The 15,373-nt window shown below is 42.3% G+C and overlaps 1 protein-coding gene across 7 annotated transcripts in view; it reads left to right on the top strand.

Moving 5' to 3' along the window:
- Positions 1-15,373, top strand: part of prc1b (protein regulator of cytokinesis 1b) — a 33,500-nt gene that overhangs the window by 2,584 nt on the left and 15,543 nt on the right. For 4 of the 7 annotated variants that reach the window (XM_061815737.1, XM_061815736.1, XM_061815734.1 and 1 more), the window contains exons 3-5: positions 2,830-2,952; positions 12,270-12,503; positions 15,070-15,240. In XM_061815737.1, the coding sequence (XP_061671721.1) occupies positions 2,842-2,952; positions 12,270-12,503; positions 15,070-15,240 (516 nt within the window). In that variant the 5' untranslated portion in view covers positions 2,830-2,841. Of the gene's footprint in view, positions 1-706; positions 964-1,062; positions 1,194-2,829; positions 2,953-5,226; positions 5,279-12,269; positions 12,504-15,069; positions 15,241-15,373 lie in introns of those variants that run through there. The other 3 variants (XM_061815738.1, XM_061815739.1, XM_061815740.1) reach the window with 3 other exon arrangements.

The following is a 15,373-nucleotide window of genomic DNA, read 5'->3' as shown; positions in this document are numbered from 1 at the left end:
ATGGATGGATATAAATTATAAAACACTATTATATTACTGTATAGTTACCATTCATCACTCAGACTTCTGCTGGAGACGCTGTGTTGTTGCTATCCTATTTAATCAACAGTACAGAATTTATATTTGCATACTTGACAAAAATTACAACAGTGCAGGTGTACTTGAGGCGCGGGACATAAGTGCGTAAACAAAGGCCCCAGAGCTCGCTCGGGGCCCGCCCTTAGAGCTTGTAGGTCATGTGACTCGCCAAAATGGCGGCAACCGGGAGCATTCAAAATTGCCGATAAAAATATTGTCAAAACAACCTTAAATGATATCAGATTAAGCTAAAATTTTCTAGGTACAATACATGTGATATGACCTATCGGATAGATTGTTAATTCAATCCCCGGACTTCCCCTTTAAGTATAAAATCTTGTGCTGCACAGTAACATTTTTATTGCAATACATAATTAACATTCCTCACTCGGAGAATCTTCTGCTGGAGGCACTGGCGGTGTACTTAGCTGAGTTTTTTGTACCTTTGAGATGAGTTGTTTTTTTTGTCTGTATGTGGGGACCAAAAGGTTTAAAATGTGTCTACAGTCCATATCTATAGTTTTCATATTTAAAAACATTTTCAACAGTACATCTGTCTAGTTAAATCTTTATTAAACAGGGTTCGCACGCGGCCCTAAAAGTCATCACCACTCATGTTCCCACACAGTGACATTGCTAAAAACTACCACTGTGGGGAAAGGAAGACTTCGTACCTGCCCACTTTTCATCTCTAATGCCTCAAAGCCAAAAAAGCCAGAATAGAGACTGACATATCTACGCTTGTGAAGGCTGACAGGCTGTGTGAGGAGGCAGAAGAAAAGAGGAAGCTGAGGTTTATCACCAAGGCCAATGCACTCAGAGGCAGAGCAAAGGACAAGAGACCCACTTTGGCACCTCTGCAGCAACAAATAGAGGAGGCACTGGGTAGGCTCAAGGAGCTAGAGTAGGGGTGCTGAGACAGACATCAGTAGAAGACATTTGTGTATAAAGTTGCAATTGTAGTTAGAATCTGTTTTTCTGTAGACTGTTATGTGAAGACATTGACAATGGTCATACCAATGAGAACTACCACAAGGGGCGACAGGTGATCACTGTCACAGGTACTGAGGTACTGGAACATTTGATGAACCAAGAACGGTTGATGGCACCATTGGGTGAGTCTTTTTCCCTTACTCTTGATTTCCCACGATGGCCCTAAATTTTTCGTGTCGGCCCTAAATTTTTTCCGCGTCAGCCCCAAATTTTTCGTGTCAGTCCCTAAGAATGCCCCAAAAAAGCCCTTAAATTTTTTTTGGTCAGACTGAGTATGAACCCTGTTAAAATGTTGTGCTGCACAGTAAAATTTTCATGGCAGGACGTACGTAATTAACATTCTGCACTTGGCGAATCTTATACAGGAGGTGCTGATGGTGTAACTGAGGTTTTTATCTTTTGGGGAAAATATGACAATGGGGTTTTTTTTTTTTTTTTTGCTTCAAAATTCCCCTGGATCAGGACATCAACATTAACGCAATTGCTAAACTTGACAGCTTGTACCATATTGTCGTCAATGTCTTGTGCAAAATTCCTCCATATAACGACGAGTAGCATCGTTGTCGGCGGAGGAAGCCTCACATTTACAGAGGCACGCCTCTGAGGCCATAATGCTTTTGAAATTTTTCAAACCAACCTTTGTTTGCCGAAAAGCCTCACCCTCAAAGGGGTGAATTGCTCCTTGCAGCACTAGTCCTGGCTTGAGGTTTGTCAGCAGTTTTTTCAGCCTCTTCATCATCATCACCGGGCAGGATTTGATCGCAAAGGGCTTTACCTTTGTTCTGATCATGTTGATGTCCAAACTCATTGCCTTTTTTCTAAAATCTGCTATCCACAAAGGTAACGCATCTTCCATTCGAACAATCCTCTTATTTCGCGACGTCTCCACACATTTCGCTTCCTTATTAAAAGTTATTGAAGTGGTTTTACGGATGTTTGCCTCATCCTTGTTTGTGTACCACGCAGTGGAATAAGTCCCGCCATAATGGAATGCTACAAAAGTGTAACTTCTGCCGCCTTTAATCATATCCAAAAGTTTTACTTTTTTGCTGCTCGTCATCATCTTCCTCTTCGGTGCTTCGGAGGAAGCTTAAGTTTCAGCACAACACTTCAGTGGCATTGTGAAGACAAGAGGTTATCGTGGAGTCAACAGCGTAGATGAAAATGGTGGAAAGGGTGGAACAAAAGTTGCTGAGTGAGGCTTCGATGATGCGCAGCCAATCAGCTCATGCGATACATCCACACATGCTCTCATTGGTCTATGTCAGGCTAGGAACCAATCATATACCTTTTATCAATGTGTCTTCCCGCAACATGTCAATATGGCTGTATTTTTCCAAGTTTATTTTTTGATGATTTTTTTTTTTTTTTATGGTGGACGAAGCACTGAAGCTGCAAAAAGTGAAGCGCGAAGCACCGAGAGAATCTTGTACTGTATCAATTATTCAATTGTTATCAGTAGTACAATTAGCAACAGGACTAATTCTGAAGCCATAAATGTAATTTTTACAAGACCGTTTGATCTATGAAAGACTCCGAAAAAATAATCTGAGACAAACTGGAACTGGAACAGTTGATGGGAGAGTGCAATTTTGTTTTTCCTCACTAGTTTTAATTGAATTCCTCTTCTACGTTCACACATTCACAACAGTTTTTTTTTTCTTCAATCTTCTTTTGACAGTAAATGTTTTGCAAAAATTTGTCATGTCTCAAGCGTATTAACTTGTATTCAATTAACTTTATAATTCTGTCCACTAGAATTTACTTGATATGATGATCAAAGAAGAGGAATCTCTGAGGAACAGAGTTGTAAGCAGCATTCAAAGTTGCAAAACTGAAGTGGAGAAGCTGTCTCTCGAACTTCAGGTTCCTGTGTTCCAGGTAGCCATACAGTTCTGATGTATTTATGTTCATATTGAACATGACACTGTTTCTTAATGATTTACAATAATGGTTTACTGTTATATACTGTAGCTAAATCTGGGGACTGGTCACCATTGATCCCATACAAAATGGACATTGCAACCACAAATGGCTTAACAAATGATAGCTAAAAGGTCTTTGGCAAGTTATTGCGTGGCGGGGGTGGGGGATAAGGAAAGTGGTATGATGCTAATGTGACGTCATACAACTTGGGTTTTCAAAGGCAGTCGGCAAATTGTTTTGGTGAATGCCAATAAACAGGACGGAGGTAGAGCACAATTGAATTGGCGCGCAACTGTTTCCAAGCGCTGCTGATGAGTATGCCACTGATTTTGTGAGCACACTGTTGCAATCTTGCAGTTTACAGCCATTCTAAATACACAGGCGCTTTCACTAACACTGAAAATACATTTCCAGGTGCATTTGTATGAAAAGTATTCAGATCCACTCTGTTGCCATCATTTGCTAAAAAAATAAAAGTAAAATAAACCTAAACACATGACCTCATTGACAGAAAAAAAAGAATGGAATTGTTGAGTTTTACAGCTAAAATAATTGAAATCTCACTCAGCAATCAGTATTCAGACATTTTTTGAGCTAGTATGAGTATTGGAGAATGGTGCGACAAGATTTCAATCGCTCACATTTGGAAAATGTGCGGGTGTGGTCAGTCATGCCCGCAGATATGAAATTACGGGTGTGATCCACCAGTAATGCCCGCAGATATAAAATTGCGAGTGTGATGGAATCTCAACACTTTAAAATAACTTACTGAGTTGTTATACCCGAGTATGTAGTTGTTACCTAATATAATTATAATTTGACAGTGCAAAAACTGAGACAGACATTTTTAAAGATGTCAATAGACATTAAATTTCAAAACTAAATATTAATATAATCAAATCATTTTATTTCATCATTATATATTGTTATTATCTTGCATAATTTACGACGCAATCTATTGTCAATCCAAAGCTAGCAGTAGGTTATCTATATCAGGGGTGTCCAGACTATTACCTTGAGATCTACTTTTCAAGCAGCAGCTAGCCTCTCGTGAGCTAGGGGGGGGATGATGATGATGATGATGATGCTATCAAACCGTTTTAAGGTTAATGTTATATTGCCTCCTATATTGAAAATACAGAATTATCTTTTTTGTGCACCGTATTTTTCTGTGCTTTCATCCTGGATCAGGCTGTGCCAAAGTGGAATTTTAAAATTACACACCATCTCAGCCTGCACTTTCTACTTGGGCTTCAGACCAGACCATTCCCACGCGAAAAAGAGAAAATCTCGTCCAATTTCACCACTTTTTCTTTGATTATTCACATACTCCGACAGTCATTGCATCTTAAAACAACAGCATTTCTTAACTTTCACCATTAATATCAAAAGTAAGCATAAGCATCATGTCTAGCTCGTATTTGCTCTACGTGTTGCTAACTAAAGCAGTGGTGGGGGACGCTGTCATTATAAAACACATTGATAGGCTGCGTAAGTACTGTAACATTTGTAATTATGAGTGTACGTCTTTAAAGGTGAAATCCAGTGCTTTGCATGAACAGTATATCCAATAGGTCATGTAATATGTACCCTATTTTGACAATGTGAAGTTAAATCCTCTCTCATTTAATAGTGTTTTGAGAAGATTTTTATCGACAATTACAAATTTTCAAGGAGGCTACCATTTTTGCGAGTCACATGACCTACGTGCGCGGACGTGACGTGTACCGTGTCGCAACAAAGCCTCGATTACATGGGGCACCATTTATGCCCAGGCTGATTTCTCGGCTTTATCCTCATTTGATGAAGAAATAGTAGTATCGGTTGATCAGGAAGACCGAGTCATACTTCCTTACAGATTTGAACCTGTCTTTATTGTTGAATAGTCGGATGGTTCTTCGGGTTGGTGCTCATAATGTCAATACGACACCTCTATGTAAACTGTATATCGAAATTGCAGTTCTTGTTAATTTAACCAGATTGAGTTTATTGTATACATTATAAGTCACAATGTACATATTTTAGACTGACCAGTTTATCGATATTTTATTCAGACTCGCATTTGATGAGCGCCTTCGTGCTTGCAAATCTGCACAGTCGAGCATGAAAAATCACGCACATAAAATTTGAGTAGAAATACGTAGACATTCTCAGCACACATGAAAATCAATGCAGCACAGTGAACCATAGCCTGACTTTTTTTTTTTTTTTTTTCCCTTTTTAACACAGAAGCACACCCTGCTCGTTTACCTGAGTCCGCCCCCCTTCGGCTCTTAAAGAGGTACACTCATAATTACAAACACCGTCCACCCACACAGTCTGGGTTCCGTCGGTGTATGTGAATAATAGAAGAAAAAGTGGTGAAACTGGTTGACATTTTTGTCTTTTTGAGTAAAAAAGGGTCTGGTCTGAAGCCAAAGTAGAAAGTACAGGATGAGATGGTGTTTAATGTTAAAATCCCACTTTGGTATAGGCTGATCGAGGATGAAAGCACAGACAATACAATGCACAAAAAGCTAATTCTGTATTTTAAATATCGGAGGCAACATAACATCAACCTTAAAACTTATTGGGAGCATCATTTACCTTTCAACATGCATTGCCAAAGATATTCTGCAAGCAATAATTCAGTTTTATGCCAAGAAAAACACACAGGGATATCATTGTGTGTGAAAAAAAAAAAAAAAAAGCTGTAAGCGACCTTTTAAATTATAGTTCATAGTTGGGTTGGTTTAGTTAGTCACATTTGACGTGCGCGACCGCATTCGCGCGCGCCTTCGCGCTCTTGCATCTGCACAGTCGAGCACGAAAAATCACGCGCGTAAAATTTATGAGTAGAAAAAATAGATATTGAAAGACGACGGTTATTTTGTGTAGTCTTGACATTAATTTACGTGTTTATTTTATAAACGTTGTTAACTAAACAAGCCTGCTCCTAAACAATCAGTCTTCACCCAGAAACAGGAAATGCAAGTTAACCGGACGGAGCCTGTCCGGAAGTGATGCCAAAACCAGATGTTCTGAGCTACTTCACGTACTGAAAGCGCATTTACATTGAAAGTCAACATAGTGAGCCATGTCAAAGTAACTCAATGCGTCAATCGCGAGGCAGTTTTGGTTGATCGTGTGACAGACTGCCCAAAAAAAAAAAAAAAAAGGAAAAAAAGACGTTTGACTATCATCCACCTCGTTGCTTCATTCAGGTGTGGCCAATACATCCAGCGTACGCACATAAAGGCGCGTTCTAGCAAGCCGTCCTCCCCATTTACGGCAGTCGCAGCGTAGCGCGCGTGCACCCCTCCCACAAACACACCCGCCCCGCTAACTATAATACGTATGAGATTGTGATTTACTTTGACTTGATCTAAGTTCTAATGGTCATTTTCCCCGTTATTTTGAAGTAGAACACTTTTCCCCTCTACATGCTTTGGGAAGATATAGATCTACTGCTAGTTTTCATCAATGGATTGACAATAGATGCCGCCGTAAATTACGATAATTATAACAATATAACACAATTGCGGACAGGAATGTGTTTCAATGTATTGCTAACTTGTTGCCACTAACGCCGATTATGTTGAACTAAACTTTCAGCATTTTCAAACCATTGCGGGTGTTTATTCCTTGACAGGCCAGTTCATTTAACTTTTCTTCAAATAAAAGTTTGTCAGATCAAGAATTTTTATTGATGAAAATTTTTAAATAGCGTTTTATATCATGTTCTACTAATATTAGTTGAAATTGGAAATTAACATTTCTGAGTTTGAAATTTTTTTCTATTTTAGTTATGTATTTGTCTGTTTTATTTTTGATTTACAGTTATGTCATATTAATCCAGAAAGTTATTTTAAAGTCTTGAGATTCCATCTCTAATCACACGCAACTTTATCTGCGGGCATGACTGGTGGACCACACCTGTAACTATATCTGCAAGCATGGACTAACCACACCTGTACATTTTTCAAATGTGAGTGACTGTTTTATTCATTTGTTTTTAACTGTTTAGACTATTATACAGGGTTCGCACGCGGCCCTAAAAACCCCTAAATTTTCAAAGGTGCATTTAGGGGCTCCTATAAGTCCTTAAAAATCCGCGAAAACCGGTCAAGCCCCTAAAAAGGCTTTAAATTAAAAAAAATCAAAGGGACGACCGCTACCGCCAAAATTCTCCCTAAAAATATATATATATATATATATATATATATATATATCTTTTATTTAAAAAAAAAAAAAATAGCGATCCACCTGGCGTCCAAAACAGCCGGAAATTGTCAACGGAAGTCACCGTGTTGACAACTCGTCGCCATCTTGTCAATATTCTATTGTTTGTTTCCGTGAGTTGGCATTTCACTTCGTCTTCGTTATGACGTGGCGTAGTTCTTTCATCGATCCAACTTGTATCACGGAAGTGCATTTTTCTCAAGTCAATTATAGAATATACTTAAATGTTTAAGATGTGCAGTAGATATTTTATTTTACATTTAAATATAGTCTTATTGGTTTTAGTTAGTTTTAGTCTGTTATTTTTAAGCATTTCCTTTATACCGTGGCACCTCAATAGAACCGATTAATAGGTTTGAGGGTTGTCCGCTACAGCCAATTGTCCATTACATTGAAACATTTTTTTCCATATAACTGTCCGGTACAAATTTTTTAATTTTGTTTTTCATGGCCTAAAATGTCCAGTAATATGCAAAGTTATTCTAAATATAATAAAAAGCTTGAAAATGTTTGAAAGCTTCACATTCAAACTAATTTACCATGCCCCATTTGCTTGGTCATGGTGACATTGTTGAAGTAGAGTACTCATCGTAAGTTTCCTGGTGGGGGAAAATGCCAGTCCTATGTGGAAGGCACAAACATATCGTGATAATCCGGTGGAAACATCTGGCAGAATCCCCTGTTAGGAGTTTGAACTCCCACCTCCAAAAGAACTTTGCTCTCAGGGAGACGGGGGGACATTGAGTCCTATTTGACCATATTCTATGCCTTTATTGCTGAAGTGGTAGACTGAAGTTGTAGCTGTAAGGTGGTCTGTGTCTGTTGTAGCGGGAATCCCCGAACCTGTTGGTGACACCAACGGTGAGGGATTCTGTCATACTGAAGGAGTCCTATCAGGCATTTTTTGCCTCTGGGATTTTTGAGGCAGCCGATGGCTATTGGCTGCCCAAACCAAATGCAGCTTTGGTAGTTGCTGAAATAAAAACTTGGGCATGAGAGGAGTTCGGTGAGGCCAAAGAGAAAGACTTCCAGACTGCTTCGAAGAAATTCTGGTCCATCATCCAACATCTCAAGCACTGCTGACTTTGTCTCAGCACATTGAGAGTCAGCGAGGAGAAAACTTTGAAGACCTCCTCAATTCCACTGACACGGCTTCCTGTGAGGAAGCAGAATCTGGGCTCCCTGATGTGGGCTCCCCAATATCTGGGGTTGAGGTCACCGCGGTAGGTCAAAAGCTCCTCTGTGGCAAGGCCCGAGAGTGGATGGAATTTGCCTGGAGTCCCTAATGGCTCTGGATCTTATGGGTCTATCTTGGTTGACACGCCTCTGCAACATCACATGGACATCAGAGACAGTGGCTCTGGATTGGCAGAATGGGGTGGTGGTCCCCCTTTTTAAAACTGGGGACCGGTGAAGATGAATAGAGCGGGAGCTCGACAGGCGGGCACTGTCTGGACCTATGGTCACGAGCTGTGGGTCATGAACAAAAGAACAAGATCCCAGATGCAAGTGGCTGAAATGAGCTTCCTCCGCCGGGGGTTCCGGGCTCCCCCTTAGAGAGAGACTAAGAAGCTTGGTCATCCGGGAGGGGCTCAGTGTCAATGCCCTGCTCCTCAGCATCGAGAGAAGCCAGCTAAGGTGGCTTGGTCATCTGTTAAGGATGCCTCCTCTATGCCTCCCAAGTGATGTCTTCCTGGCATGACATCTCGGGAGGAGACTCCCAGGGGATTTCCCAGGGCACGCTGGGAGACTGTCTCTCGGGTTGTTTGGGATAGCCTCGTGATCCCTCAGAAGAGCGACACGAAGTAGCCCTAGCGAGGGATGTCTGGGCTTCCCTGCTAAATTTACTGCCCCGGCAACCAAACCTCTCAGTAGCGGTAGATGAATGAATGATTGAATGACTTCCCAAAGACTCATTGTTTGTCACTGTTTAGCCGTATTTGTGGTTATAGTAGGAAGACTGCAGTCATGCAATATGGCAATGGCGATGACCACTATGGAGGGTGTAGTCGTGTGACAGTAAACAAACTACATACAATATTGTGTGCAGAATAAGTATTTTACACTATATACTGCAGTAAAACTTTAATCAAGGCACAAGGTAGTGCAATCTGTTGGCTTGTCCCAAGCCCAGATGAATGCAGAGGATTGAATTAGGAAGGGCGTCCAGCTTTAAAATTTGCCAAACAAATGAGTGGTCATCTAAAAAATCCCATAGCGGATCGGTCGTGGCCTGCATTAACAATGTCCGCCCCGGGCGCCTTAACCAGCAGGGCGTCGGAGAAATTCAGCTATTGTGGGTCAAAGAAAAAGAGGATGAGGAAAGCAGTCTTCATCAAAAGAAGAGGAATGCACAGAACCTACAACTGAGTGTAGCAGGGTTCGCACCCGGCCCTAAAAGTGCCTAAAAACCCCTAAATTTTCGAAGGTGCATTTAGGGGCTCCTAAAAGTCCGCGAAAACCGGTCAAGCCCCTAAAAAGGCTTTAAATTTAAAAAAAATGAGGACCTCTGAAAATTCTCCCTAAAAAAATAATAATAATCTTTTATTTAAAATAAAAAAAAAATAGCGATCCGTCTGGCGTCCAAAACAGCCGGAAATTGTCAACAGAAGTCACCGTGGTGACAACTCGTCGCCATCTTGTCAATATTCCATTGTTTGTTTCCGTGAGTAGGCTTTTCACTTCGTCTTCATTACGACGTAGCGTAGTTCTTTCATCGATCCAACTTGTATCCTGGGGAAGTGCATTTTTCAAGATGCTTGGGTTGAAAGTAAGGGGTTTGGGAGCTGGGTTCGTCGAGATCCAAAAGATCGGCATATATTTTACTGCCATCTCTGCAAGCAGAGTTACCAGCTTGAAAAGATGGGCGTCAAAGAGCTGGAGTCGCACCGGAAAAACAGGAGACATGCTGATTTGGCGAAGACTCTCTCATATTCCGTTGGTATGAATCTGTTTCTAAAATATCAAGATAGTGAAGTATCAACTTCAGGCAGTGGTACTGGCAGTTCATGCGCACCTCCAGTTGTCCAGTCATCGACTTCAACCAGCCAGAAGTCAGGCTTTATGAACGTATTTCAATACACAAAGACGGATTCGTTAAAGGCAGAGATCGTGTGGAGTTTAAAAGTGATCTTCAGCCATTACAGTTACAAATCTTGCAAAAATAATTCGAAAGTGTTTGCAGTCATGTTCCCTGACAGTCACAGTGCTAAAAACTACCACTATGGAGAAAGGAAGACTTCGTACCTGGCTACATTTGGCATCGCTACCCACTTTTCATCTCTACTGCCTCAAAGCCAAAAAAGCCAGAATAGAGACTGACATATCTACGCTTATTGAGAAGGCTTGACAGGCTGTGTGAGGAGGCAGAAGAAAAGAGGAATCTGAGGTTTATCATTGAGGCCAATGCACTCAGAGGCAGAGCAAAGGACAAGAGAGCCACTTTGGCACCTCTCCAGCAACAAATAGAGGAGGCACTGAGTAGGCTCAAAGAGCTAGAGTAGGGGTGCTGAGACAGACATCAGTAGAAGACATTTGTGTATATAGTTGCAATTGTAGTTAATCTGTTTTTCTGTAGACTGTTATGTGAAGACATTGACAATGGTCATATCACTGAGAACATTTGATGAACAAAGAACGGTGATGGCACCATTGGGTGAGTCTTTTTTTCCTTACTCTAGATTTCCCACGATGGCCCTAAATTTTTCGTGTCAACCCCTAAGAATGACCCTAAAAAGCCCTTAAATTTTTTTTTTTCAGACTGAGTATGAACCCTGTGTATGGACTTTGAATGTTGGGACTATGGCAGGAAAAGTTCAGGAGTTGGTTGACTGATGTTTAGGATAAAGGTTAAGGGAAAGGTAGTAAGGCTAGATGTTTAGGGGCAGGGTATAAATTATTTTACCATGGAGTAGATAGATTGGAAGAGAAATGTAGTAGGGGTTAGTTTAAAGGAAGGCTTGGCTAAGAATGTCATGGAGGTGAAAAGAGTATCAGATCAAGTGATAAGACTATTATTATAATGTGGTTCGTGGCTATGTCCCACAGGTAGGATGTGACCTAGAGTTGAAAGAGAAATTCTGAAAGGAACTAGATGTAGTTCTGAGCATCCTAAATACAGAAAGATTTGTGATTGGTGCAGATTGTAATGGACATGTTAGTGAAGGTGATTAAGAATTGATGGGAAAAGCACGGCATCCAGGAAAAGAACTTTTGAGGGACAGATGGTGTTGGACTGCACAAAGGATGGAAATGGCAGTTGTGAACAGTTTTTTTTTTCTTGAAGACGCAAGAACATACGGTGACATACAAGAGCAGAGGTAGAAGTACGCAGGTGTATTACATTTTGTTCAGCCAATCTCGCGGGCGAGAAGATGGCTGAAAAATGCCGGCCTTGTTGGCTGGGGTGGCTCGTCGCCGCGGTCGCTCATGTCCGCCAGGGAAGTGGGCGTTTATCACCGCCGCGCCGAGGTGGATAGGGCGGGGAGGTGGTTTGGCCGTGATCCGCATGTCATAAATATGGCTCAAAAGAATATGGTAATATTGCCCTGGACACTCCACTTGATTGTGAGATGTTTTCTTCGAAAAGAGCTTCCGTGTCTGAAGGGTCATGTCCTACAGTCGGGGCCACAGCATGTTTTCAATGGCGAATGTCCAAGATGACGTCATGGACAATAAATGCAGCCAATATGGCAACCTTTTGGATGTCGAATGAGACTTCCGCAGTTTTGCGCATGGATGACGCGCTCTCCGCTCATATTTATTTTTTCGTGTAGACATTTAAGTGAATAATCTGTGTATTTCTCATTTCAATATCTATTTTAGAATGTTTATAGGGATGACACTAGACCTTTAACATTAACTTCATTAATGATTCACACTACTTGATACTGTAACAGCCAGATAGTAGAGACAAGTATGGCTTTTTCTTATATTTTGTCATGTTCTAATTCAGGTTGTTTGGACATCTTTCTCATTGTACGGTTGCGCACTCTTCTTTTATGGTGTCGTGTTTTTTTTTTGGGGTGTATTGATTCCACTGTGTTGATTAGGACGATGCTGGTCTTGGCATGATCCAGCAGGAGAAGAACCTCCGCATGGTGGTGAATGGTCTGATAAAGGAGAAGACCCGGCGTATGCAGCAGCTGAATAATCTGCTGGAACAGGACCAAGACTTGTGTGACATCCTGTGCTCCATTCCTTATGATATCTCGCCAGAATCTATTCCCTCAGAAGACCAACTCGAGAGCTTTCACCAACATATTGCTAACCAAAATGCAGTCAAGGTAACTGCTGTCTGCACTTTGTCACACTATTTCCTTATCCTAAATTTCATTAGTGCAATTACAGATTTTTCATCTTGTTTCATTTATTCTTATTTCTTCTATTTATTGGTCGCAAGTCTTGACTTTTTGGACTAATCTGGGACCCTGGATATGAAAATTTGTGCAATAGCATGTGTAAATGTATGTTGGTATGAAAGTAAAACAACCTTGAATTTTGTTTTCATTGGAAAAACACATCGAAGTCGTACTTCAATTCAACCTTTTGACATGTGCTTCTGGCATCTCTCCCACACTATGATTTAGAGTCAACGTCAACTCACATTATTACTTATTGTCAGGAGCATCATCATGGAATCCTCTTCAGTTCAACCCACAAACATGCATGCGCGCGCGCACGTACACACACACACACACACACACACACACACACACACTGTCATAAGCAAAGGACAAGAGGTAGGACCCAAATGCAAGACTCCAATCCAAAGACGTGGCTATATATGGGAGGTTTATTTCCAGGAGGGGGCCAGTACGCATGAAGTGTACAAAAAGGCGACAGTAAAAATATGCGTGGCAAAAGGCAAGGTCCAAAAAACACGAAACAAGGTCTTAAAACTATAAGCCAAAAAAAAAGGCCCATTAACAAGACTAGACTTGACTATGGGCCACAAGATCCCTGGGACGTGGTAGGGTCACAGGATTGCTGGGATGTGGTAGCGAGGCACATACACTCACAAGAAGCCTGTGTCCTCATGCAACGAACTGGCAATTAATGACAACACATGAAGCATAAATGCATGACACAATTAACATAGAGGTGCAGGTGAGGAGCCTGCTACCAGGGAGGGAGTGGCATGACCACGCCCCTGACAGTACCCCCACCCCAAGGCAGGGATTCCAGACACGACAAAACAAAGTAAAAAACAAAACACCAATCCAGGGAGGGTGGAAGCGAGGCTGGTGGAGGCCACAGAGAGCCTCACCTGGGTCAGTCCAATGGGTGTCCAGGCCACCCAAAGTGAGGAGCCTGGCTAAGAAGTTCAGGGGCTCAGCCAGGGTACAAAGCTCCAGGATCCTTACGGGCCCACTCAGGTGGAAGTCCCTGAGAATAATACCAATGGCAAAGCAGGATCCTGCCAACAGGAACAGATAACGGCTGCTGGTTGAGCACTGCCGCTGGAAGAAGAGGAGGCAGCTGCGGTTGAGCACTGCCGCTGGAGCGAGAGGACGCGGCTGCGGTTAAAGCACTGCCACTGGAGTGAGAGATGGAAGCTGCAGATTGAAGGATTTCCCCCCCCCTCCCGAACAAGAGTGAGAGGCAGATGCATGTCAGGCGCCTTTGGAGCAGGAGCGAGAGGTGGATGCAGGTTAGGCGTCGCTGGTGCAAGACTAGGAGGCGGATGTTGTTTGTAGGCCGTCGGATCAGAAGCGGGAATAAGAGCAGACGTGGGAGGCGGGGGATGAGGGCAAGGCACTGCTGCCACAGCGAGAACAAGGGACTGGTTGGTGGGTGTGATCCGCCGAAGCAGGAGCAAGAAGCATCAGGTGTAGGTTAAGGGCCCCAGGTGGAGCCCGGTTGAATGCCGGGTGTCGAGGAGACAAGAGCAGGAGATGCACAAACAGTGCGGACGCTGTGGGCTGGGCACCGACGAAAACGGAGCATGTGGTGGATGCCATGGGCTAGGCACTGACGAAACGGGAACAAGTGGTGAACAGCATGGGCTGGACATTGACAATACAGGAGTAACAGGTGGTGGTTGGTCGACTTCCGTTCCCCTCTTCTGAGCCAGATCCACGAGGACCACAAACCTGCTGCTCTTTAAGGTTGAGACAGAGGGCTGCGCTCAAAGGGCATCATGCACCGGGTCTGAGTCTGCTGGCTCCAAGTCTGGCCAATTCAAATCTGTCACAAGCAAGGGAACAAGGGGTGGCGTGGGTGGTGGCAAGAGGTGGATTTATCAGAGAGGTTTAATTCCAGGCAGAGGTCAGTACACAAAAAACATGAATCAACATCACTAAACTATAAGGCAAAATCATGGTAGATTAATAAGACTAGACTTGACTCTAGGGCATAGGAACGCTGGGAAGTAGTTATGAGACGCATAAACTCACAAGAAGACTGTGTACTTACGCAACAAACTGGCAACTAATGACACGACACACGGGGCTTAAATCCATGACACATTTAACAATGAGCTGCCTGTGAGGAGGCTGCTTTCAGGAGCAGACGCAAAAGGCAGTGGCCGGACCACACAAATTGTTTTTTTTTTTTTTCCCCTTCCTCTCCATGTTCAATTTGCTTAAGACCTTGATCAAGGGATTGCTTAAAAAAAGGGACTGCGAATGGTGGGAAACTCATAAAATGATATTATAGAGCAGGCTTGATGCCATGTAATATTGGGACTGGTGATATCTCTAAATCTATCTATCTATCTATTCATCCGTTTTCCTCCACTTATCTGATGTCCAGTTGCGGGGACAGTTGCTTTAGAGAATATAAATGGCATACATTAATACCTTGGATCAAAAGTTCTCTTCTGTGGTTGACTCTTCTTTCCATGAACAGAGAAATCGGTACACTGAGTTTATGGGCCTCAAGAAGCAGATCATCATATACATGAATGACTTGGATCACATTCCTGAGACCAGCTTTGAGAGGGACGTTGTTTGCGAGGATGAGGACTGTTTCCGCCTCTCTCAAGATAATATTACCGCACTCAAACTGCTTCTTTTTGAGGTGAGGTGGTCTCATTTATAAAAGTTGGGTACCCACAAAATTGTGCGGGAAAATGAAATGCACTGTATGTCCCATATTTTCACGACCATAAGAGGCTTTTAAAGGTCTTAAATTTTCTCCAAAATAGACGGGG

The sequence above is a fragment of the Syngnathoides biaculeatus genome, chromosome 3, assembly GCF_019802595.1.
Source record: "Syngnathoides biaculeatus isolate LvHL_M chromosome 3, ASM1980259v1, whole genome shotgun sequence".
In the NCBI taxonomy this organism is placed as follows: Eukaryota; Metazoa; Chordata; class Actinopteri; order Syngnathiformes; family Syngnathidae; genus Syngnathoides; species Syngnathoides biaculeatus.
Note: the sequence above shows the minus strand (reverse complement) of the source record. Positions and strands in the feature narration are given on the sequence as shown.